This window comes from Poromitra crassiceps (assembly GCF_964638095.1).
Source record: "Poromitra crassiceps genome assembly, chromosome: 7".
NCBI lineage: Eukaryota > Metazoa > Chordata > Actinopteri > Beryciformes > Melamphaidae > Poromitra > Poromitra crassiceps.
Genome location: NC_139628.1, coordinates 23,188,468 through 23,198,467, shown reverse-complemented (window position 1 = coordinate 23,198,467; position 10,000 = coordinate 23,188,468). Strand labels below are relative to the sequence as shown.

General features: G+C 47.4%; 1 protein-coding gene across 1 annotated transcript in view; it reads right to left on the bottom strand.

The window, feature by feature from the left end:
• LOC310779472 (endothelin receptor type B-like) overlaps positions 1 to 5,885 on the bottom strand; it is a gene marked incomplete at both ends in the record, with an annotated part of 9,709 nt that extends 3,824 nt beyond the window's left edge. Inside the window, 3 exons of the mRNA XM_083640004.1 lie at positions 1,893 to 2,091; positions 3,456 to 3,583; positions 5,211 to 5,885. Of these exons, the coding sequence (XP_083496130.1) occupies positions 1,893 to 2,091; positions 3,456 to 3,583; positions 5,211 to 5,885 (1,002 nt within the window). The remainder of the gene's footprint in view (positions 1 to 1,892; positions 2,092 to 3,455; positions 3,584 to 5,210) is intronic.
• Positions 5,886 to 10,000: the final 4,115 nt, after the last annotated feature.

Below are 10,000 nucleotides of genomic sequence, written 5' to 3'. Positions count from 1 at the left end.
GAACAACAGAACAGCTAAATACTATAATAGTAGATCAGAGTGTGTAAAGTGGGACAGATTGACAGCAGGACAGCTGACCCAGGTTCAGTTTGAGTGTGTCTCTGGCTGTGAAGAGCTGGAAGCCGGTCTCACACGTAAACAGGAAATGATGTTCTAAACCATCTGAGTTATAACTGACCTCGCCCTGCAGCCAAGCAACAAACACATCATGGACCTGTACTGTCCCACCCAGGAGTTATCCTATACCAGACCCCCACCTCTATCCTCTCTGCAGAGGAGGGGGGCACCACACGAGAACATTAATGAGTTTGGCTTCCTGAAGACCACCCAGGAAAAGATGGTTTTTCACATGTCCTTTGCGTAGGGTTGTGCTTTCCTATAGACCTCTACAATATAATACCGTCTGATTTAAACCAGTCAGCCCTTTTCATAATCAATGACCCATCATTTAGTCCATATTATGGTCACGGATCCCCCAATTTGATTTGATTTAGTCTCTGACCCAAATTTTGGATCGATCAAAACAATAATTCTATATTGTCTAATTGTGTTAACTTCTTATAAATGAAGTATTTTAAAGACCCCCTAAAGTTAGGTTTTAAGTTAGGCAGAATTAAGTATTGTGCTCCAGAAAACCCAAACCATAATGTTCCCATATGAGGGTGCAGGGTTGTAGGAGGTTAATGCAAAAAGGTTGAGAACCACTGTGAACCTTTCTATAACGGGGTTCTTAGCACCAAAAAGGGTTCTGCTGTGGTACAGTACAAGTGTCATGGTGGTGGTGGAACCTTTTTTTTTTAAAGTGTAGTGTTAGGGGTAGTAGCTGGTAATAACATTTTATCTAAATTCTCATCAGCTGTCTTTAGCCAGCTGAGATACCTATCTACACACATGATGTAAACACACACGCACGCAGACACAAACACACATCCATACAAGTCATCTCTCCCTCGCTCTCTCTCTCTCACACACACACACACACACACACACACACACACACACTCTCTCTCTCATACTGTACACACACACACACACACACACACACACACACACGCCTTATCCTCCCTCTCTCTTGCTCACGTGCAGACACACTCACATACTGTAAACACACACACCTCACACACACTTCTTGATTATACACACACATACAATAGAGAGCCGCAGGGATGACGTATTTTTGTAGTCAGAACGCGGAAGTCCCGGACTTCCTGGTTCTTCACTGTTTCTGTCTATGGGATTTTTGAATGGGTTTTTGCTGCGATGCTTCTAATAATTTCTCTGGGCAACGCTGGCTTAATGAAACACGAACCAGAGTTCAGTCGGATAATCTTCACACATGAGGACCACTTTCATGAGTTTTGTAGCGTAAATGCGAGCCCTAGAAGTAAAAAGCTTGAGCTAAGCTAATCCAGAACTACACACTGTCGCATAGGCTTCCACGTCACGTCAGCGCTCAACCTGGACTGTTGTTGGATGTGTGCACTGATTACCCCGGGCTGAACGGGCTGAACCAGGTGAGGGAAAGAGCATTTCCGTGTTCGTCCTTTGAAGTGGTGACGTTATTGACGTATATATCCCCATCGACTCAACAGTGTAGTCTCATTTAGCCGTTTGCTAGCTAGCCGCCCTTTTAACGGCACGTAAAAGCTTCAAAACTCATAAAAGTGGTCCTCATGTGTGAAGATGATATTACTAAACACTGGTTCGCGTTTGATTAAGCCAGCGTTGCCCAGAGAGATTATTAGAAGCATCGCGCCAAAAACCCATTCAAAACACTCCCATAGGCGAAAACAGTGAAGAACCAGGACTGTTAGCATGGATGATTTCCGGACTCGTTCCTGCGGCTCTCTATAAACAAGGACTGGTGCACTAACTGACTCCGACACACTCACGATCATGAAGGGTGTGGTGGGCTGCAGCATGCAGGTCTTCATGGTGACGTTCCTGTAGCTGAAGGTGACCATGTTGAAGCCGACGGCCTCGGGCACGGCCAGCAGGGCGGACAGCAGCCAGATCACCACAATCTCCACCGCCGTCACCGTGGGCACGCCTGTCCCCTGCACGCGCGCCCACGAGACCACCGCGCGGTACCTGAACACACACACATGCCGTTTCAGCCACAGGTATTTCAGTGAGGCTCCTATAAAGCTGTATGCAGACTATGTGCGATTGTGACGGTCTTATGAGTGACTTTATGTCAGAATCATAGAATGTGCGATTGGAGGGAACTTGATTGTCAGCCGGCCAGATGGCGCATTCATGTGCTGGGAAAGTTCGACATCAGGGACTTCCAAGTCGCTTGATAAACAGCGTTGCTTTCACGTCTTGCACGTTTCATTTATTTGTTATTCGTGAGACAGTAGAGATTCAGAGAGAGAGAGAGAGCGATGACATTAGCCTGGTAAAAACCTTCCTGATCATGTGACCTCACATTCGACGTATCAGTGTGGACTGCAGCTGTCCACAGTGGGCGGGAGTACTTGCCTTGACAGACAACTCCTTCAGCCAATCGGCATCGCCGAATCCAATCCAAATCCACTTGGAAGAACGGCGAAAACGGCTTTCTCTGCCGAGAAACTCCGCAGGTGCACTTGTTGTTATTGAGTCTATTTTTGCAATAACTGCACTTATGACTGTTTACTCCACTAATGTTAACCCATTGATACCTGATGCAGCATTTGCGTGTATATCCCTAATTTGTGTGTGTATCCCTTTAAGACCGTGAACCGCGTGACGCGGTTCACGGTCTTAAAGGGATACACACACAAATGCTGCATCAGGTATCAATGGGTTAACGTTACCACACGTTGCTTCGGGAGACGCCATGACTGTTTTGCCATGCAGCAGCGTCACTGATTGGCCGGTTACAGAGCCTGGAAGTCCAGACTGAGCCGTAGAGCCAAACAGGAAGTGAGGTCACATTATCAGGATAGGTTTTAACGAGGCTAGGATGACAGGTGACAAAGTTGAGATTCCCGCTAATGCCATTGTATGTGTATGTACATGTGTGTGCATGTGTGTGTATGTGCGTGTGCATGTGTATGTGCATGTGTGTGTATGTGCATGTGTATGTTCATGTGTGTGCGTGTGTGTGTGTGTGTGTGTGTGTGTGTGTGTGTGCATGTGTGTGCATGTGTGTGCATGTGTGTGTATGTGCGTGTGCATGTGTGTGTATGTGTATGTGCATGTGTTTGTATGTGCGTGTGCATGTGCGTGCGTGTGTGGGTGTGTGTGTGTGTGTGTGTGGGTGTGTGTGTGTGTGTATGTATGTCGTGTGTGTGTGTGTGTGTGTGTGTGCGTGTGTGTGTGTGTGTGTGTGTGTGTACGTGCGTGTGCATGTGCGTGTGCATGCGCGTGCGTGTGTGTGTGTGTGTGTGTGTGTGTGTGTGTGCACGTGCGTGCGTGCGTGTGTGCGTGTGTGTGTGTGTGTGTGTGTGTATGTGCATGTGTGTTACCTGTCCACGCTCAGGGCACACAGGTTGAGGACGGTGATGCCGACCGAGGCTTTCTGCAGGAAGGGGACCAGCTTACAGAGGAAGAGCCCGGCCGCGCTGTCGGCGAACGGCCAATCACCAGCCAGCAGCTGCACACACACACACACGCACGCACACACACACACACACACACACACACACACACACACACACACACACACACACACACACACACACACACACACACACACACACACACAGATAACAAGATGTCAGTGTATGATGTATGAGTATGAGATGTATGAGTGTGTGATGCCATGCTGGATTCAGACAACTTGGAGGTGTGAATTTGCCAGTTGGAAAGTCCCACCTCCGACCCTAGCGTTCCAGCTCCATAACACTGTTGTGTGCTGGCTGACTTACATCAGACAACTGACTCTACATGACATCGGAGTAGATCCACCCCCCCTCCCGAGTTTACAAGTCGGAGCTCCGACTTTGAGTGGCGTTCCAGTGTACTTTTCCTTGTAGGAGGTCCGAAAATCCCAGCGTCCGAGTTGTCTGGAATGCAGCAGCATCAGTGTGTGATGTGTTATCCAGATCAGAAGAGTATTTTAAAGCTGTTATCAGTGTAACACTCAGCCTTCTGACTGTCTGAGACACACAACACACACAGCTTGGGCGGAGTATGTTGTTACCCATAATGCATTTCTGTCGCTGTAAACTACTACTAATAGAGCATTGCAGGAATCAGTCTGGAAGTATGTTCGTCAGGGGAAAAGTGAATGGGGTTTTAGAATGAGGATTTCACTTAAATGCATCAAATAAGGTCTGCGGTTAACAAAGGTTTATGAGAATTGCGTTCAGCAGGATAATCCTCACAAACGTGAATCACTTTTATGACTTTTGTTTGGAACGTAAATGTGTTTTTTTAATGCGATTTTCGTGAAGATTATCCTGCTGAACCCACATTCACGCTCCCATCAACTTTTGTTAACCACTGACCTTATTTGATGTATTTAAGTGAAATCCCCGTTCTAAAACCCTATAGACTTTTCTCCTGATGAACCATGAATAGAGGCGATTTTCTGGTTAAGCCTACAAAAAGCGCTGTCCCCTCAGAGCTAGAAGGTCCTGGGTTCGATTCCCGCCTGGGACGATGTGGGCGCTGAAGATGTGTTCCCCCCATACCTTCTTGTCAAAAAGTTTGCATGTTCTCCCCGTCATTACAAATAAAACCAAAAACAGGATGACAGACACACAGACAAACAAACAGACAGACAGACAGACACACAGACACACACACACAGACAGACACACAGACAGACACACAGACAGACAGACACACAGACAGACACACAGACAGACAGACAGACAGACAGACAGACACACAGACAGACAGACACACAGACAGACAGACACACAGACAGACAGACAGACAGACACACAGACAGACAGACAGACAGACAGACAGACAGACAGACAGACACACAGACAGACAGACACACAGACACACAGACAGACAGACAGACAGACACACAGACAGACAGACAGACAGACAGACACACACACAGACAGACAGACAGACAGACAGACAGACACACAGACAGACAGACAGACACACAGACACACACACAGACAGACAGACAGACAGACAGACAGACAGACACACAGACAGACACACAGACAGACAGACACACAGACAGACAGACAGACAGACAGACAGACACACAGACAGACAGACACACAGACAGACACACAGCCAGACAGACAGACCTTGTAGACGTTGATGGGGATGTCGATGGCGATGTACAGCAGGTCTCCTAAGGCCAGGCTGGCGATCAGGGCGTTGGGTCCGTTCCTCATGCTTTTATTTTGGCAGATGATCCTCAGCAGCGTGAGGTTTCCCACCAGGCCCACGGCGAAGATGACGCACGACATCACCGTGTTGATGTACTTGAAGTATCGATGGATCGACGTGACCTGCAGGCAGCTAGGGGGCGCCACCGGACGCACGCGCACCTCCCCCCCCACGGAGGAGTTGGAGGGGTGAGGAAGCGAGGAAGAGGAGTGATGCTTTCGTCCGTGTTTGTGCTTCAGTTTGTGTTTGTGTTCTGACTTCCCGAGCTCCGGGGAGGACAGGGGCCCGTCCCGGGTCTCTTGGCCCAAAACGAGCTCTCGTTGTGGGGATGCGACGCGGACGTTCCCCCCCGGGCCTAGCTCCAGCCCCAGGGGCGAGTCAGTGCCGTGGAAGGCCGGGTGAAGGTCCGACATCATCAGGTCCGACAGAGACGGGTCCCAGGAGAAGTTGCTCTGGCTCCGGACCGGCTCGGCAAACAGCACACCCGCGAGCAGCAGAACCCGAAACAGCCCGGGGTAGACGCACGGAACCCTGGAACCTGTTGTGGAACCTGTGATTCCAGAACCTCTTCCCGTGATTCCATGAGTCATTTCAGAACTTGCTGCTGTGGCTTCAGAACTCTTTCCAGAAATCCGCTTTGATTCTAGAACCAATTCTGGAACCCACCGAGATTCTAGAACCGATTCTGGAACCCACAGATATTCTACAACTGATTCTGGAACCCGCCGAGATTCTAGAACCAATTCCGGAACCCGCTGTGACCCAAGGTTGTAGAGGCGGAGGAGGCGAGGAGCTTCTGAGATGTTTGATGCAGAAACTCTGTGGAGCAAAATGAAAGCAAAAGAGGTAGGTTGATTAGCCAGAAGGACTTTTGCAAAAGGATTCCAGACCTGAGACAGGACGTGGAGCTAGGTATGTTGGGTCCACAGATAACAAGACATTTTATCTACAGGATCTTGAACCATAGAATAGAATAGAATAGAATAGAATAGAATAGAATAGAATAGAATAGAATAGAATAGAATAGGACTGTATTGTACAACAATTAATTAATTAATTTAGCAGCACACACAAGTGCCTCTATAATGTCTTGAATTTAAAACACTTCTTAAAAATCTGAGTTCCTCACTCTCACACCTCTCACACCTCTCACACCTTTAAAACCCGGTCTCTCTCTCTCTCTCGCTCTGTCTCTACCTCCCTCTCTCTCTCTTTCTCTTTTTCTGTCTCTCTCTTTCTCTTTTTCTCTCTCTTTCTGTTTCTCTCTCTCTCTCTCTCGCTCTCTCTCAACAGATTATTTTTGTGAGACTCTGTCGCTGAGTATTTAGAAATGCACTAAACAAATAAAATTGTAGTTCACAACACAATCTATAAATTACATCACGAAAAGGTACATTATGAGTTTAAAACATATGTTTTTAAACAGCGAGTAAAAAAACAACAATGTTAAAGTACAAAATAAAAAATACAAAAGATGTGTGTGACTGACGCTGTCTAAAATATGTCTGTAAAATACAAAATACGAGAAATAAATCTAAATCAAAAGTACAAAAAAGACACTGATGATAGTCTGATGGGCTGCAACACAGCAGGTATTGACTCCAGGTTATGAGAATGGTTGAATATAGGCTACAATGTTACAATCCAAATAAGAATCATAGAGAAATCTCACCAGTTTGTGTTTGCTTCTGTGCTTTGTAGTCAAGTGGAATCCTTCCAGAGTCTTCACAGGATCTGAACACAGGAGGAGAGAGGAGGAGAAGAGGAGAGAGTCCGTTTGGGTCCAGATTCAAATAACAAACTCACAGAGCTCACGTTCTACTCTCTCTCTCTCTCTCTCTCTCTCTCTGATAGCCCTTAATGCTCGTACGCCCCTCCTCTCTCTGTCAGCCTACTATCTCTCTCTCTCCCTCTCTTTCTTATGTCTCTTGAACCTCTCTCGCCCCTCCTCTCGCTTTCTTTCCTGCTCTCCTCGTCTCCTATAGTCTGTTTCTCCTCCGCTCCTCTGTCAGTCTGCTTTCAATGGAACAACTCATAAACACTCAACAAACTTTTACTGTCTCACACACACACACACACACACACACACACACACGCACATGCACACACACACACACACACACACACACACACACACACACACACACACGCACACACACACACACACACACACGCACACACACACACACACGCGCACACACACACACACACACACACACACACACACACACACACACACACACACACACGCACACACACACACACACACACACGCACACACACGCGCACACGCGCACACACACACACACACACACACACACACACACACACGCACACACGCACACACACACACACACACACACGCACACACACACGCACACGCGCACACACACACACACACACACACACACACACACACACACACACACACACACACACACACACACGCACACACACACACACACACACACGCACACACACACGCACACGCGCACACACACACACAAACACACACACACACACACACACACACACACACACACAAACACACACACACACACACACACACACACACACACACACACACACACTTGCAGTAATTGAAGCCAGTTCTTTAACCCTAATTTTCTCCCCACTTGAGGATCAGTCGATAAAACAATGTGATGGAAGTTGAGGTATAAACTTTATTGGTGCGTTTGAACGTGACAAATTGGACTGTGTGTGTGTTTGAAGAGAAGCGGTGCCAGACGGAAAGAGAGACAGAACCCTCTGTTTTATGACATCAGATCCTGTTCTGTCAGTTTACGGCTCATCTCCCCGGCTCCTTTCCTTCCCTTCTTTTTGTAAATCCTTTCCGACAAGGACTTTGGTCTCCACACTGAACGCCCACAATGTTCATTTGGACCTTTTTGATATGTATTATGTGCAATAACTAAGAATTTAAAATGCTCGGCCGCTGCTCAGCTGCTGTGTGGCCTTGCTGCCTGCCCTATTGGCACGCACACATTGTCTCCCTCTCTCTCCAACCTCTCCTCTCTCCTTCTCCCTCAGTCTCTCTCCCTCTCCTCTCTCTCCCTCTCCCTCTGTCTCTCTCATGCCTTTGTGTGTGTGTGTGTGTGTGTGTGTGTGTGTGTGTGTGTGTGTGTGTGTGTGTGTGTGTGTGTGTGTGTGTGTGTGTGTGTGTGTGTGTGTGTGTGTGTGTGTGTGTGTGTGTGTGTGTGTGTGTGTGTGTGTGTGTGTGTGTGAGTAAGTGAATTTATGGCATGTCAGGGCGGCTTTAGCTCAGGAGGTAGAGCGGGTCGGCCAATGACGCAAGGGTTGGCGGGTTCGATCCCCGCTCCCTCCCAGCTGCTGTCGTTGTGTCCTTGGGCAAGACACTTAACCCTCCTTGCCTCGTATGATTGGTATGAATGTAGACATGAATGATGGTGGTTCGGAGGGGCCGTTGAGCGCCGATGTGTGGCTGCCACGCTTTCGAACCACCGGTACGAATGGTGTGAACGAATAATGATTCTGTGAAGCGCTTTGAGCACTTGGAAAGGCGCTATATAAATCCAATCATTATTATTATTATTATTATCATCACTGATGATGTCATCAGTGGGATTTATGACACCACCGACGATGTCATCAGTGGGATTTAGGACATCACTGATGACGTCATCAGTGGGACAGACAGACAGACAGACAAACAGACAGAGCCCCAGCTGCCATTTATATACCGATGATGATATCTTAACATAATAAATGCAATGCAAATGCAATTGTATGTATCATGAGAGATTATAGAGTTTGGAACCTATAGCGGTCAAAATGACCACTGACTGTCGTTCATGGAATTCTGCTCCTTCTAGTGTTGTTAAGACAGTGGCTGATTGGGTGAACCTAGTGTCCTCTAGAGAGAGAGTGGCGTCAGCGGAGGACCAAAATGCGAGACTCATTAGCCAATGAACAGCCAGGAATGGGTCTCGCGCTACTTTTGCATGCTAAAATAAAGCTGATAATGTACAATTTGATTCAAGGGATGAAAAACCCTTTCAAAGTACAACACAAACTGTCTATTTTGCTGCAACTCGACAGTGCTGCTTTTTTTACTCAAGAGTTCCAGGACCTTACTTCCTGGAAAAAAACTGGTCCATTGGAGTGAATGGAGATGTCGGGACTCTTCTATCTACACGGCTCTGGGTGAACCTAATGAGAAGACCTTCAGACCATTCCTCTATTCATGATTTACCATGCAAGGCAGGCATGTGTGTTCAACCTACATGATTCAATCAAGCTCATGTTCAGTAGGTAACTGCAGACTCAGACTCAGGTAATGAGGACTTGGGTCGGACTCTTTGCTGACTTGGACTCGAACACTGGAGACTGGAGACTCGACATGGACTTGAGCTAGAATGTCTTGACTACAACACTGACTGCACGTTACCATGCAAAACTATAGCATCATCTGCTGTGAAAGTGTGCACTTTACTTCAGTCCTCATCCTCACGTGTTTGAATATGCTGTCACCAGGACACAGTGCCAAATGTCCAATGTCCATGTCCCCTTAACCGTCCTCAGTGTGACATATCCTCTCCCTGTGTGTTTCAAGTCACGTACGATCTGTAGTCTGTTTATCTCTCTATTTACTGTAACAAGCAACACACACACACACACACACACACACACACGCGCACACACGCACACGCACGCACACACACAC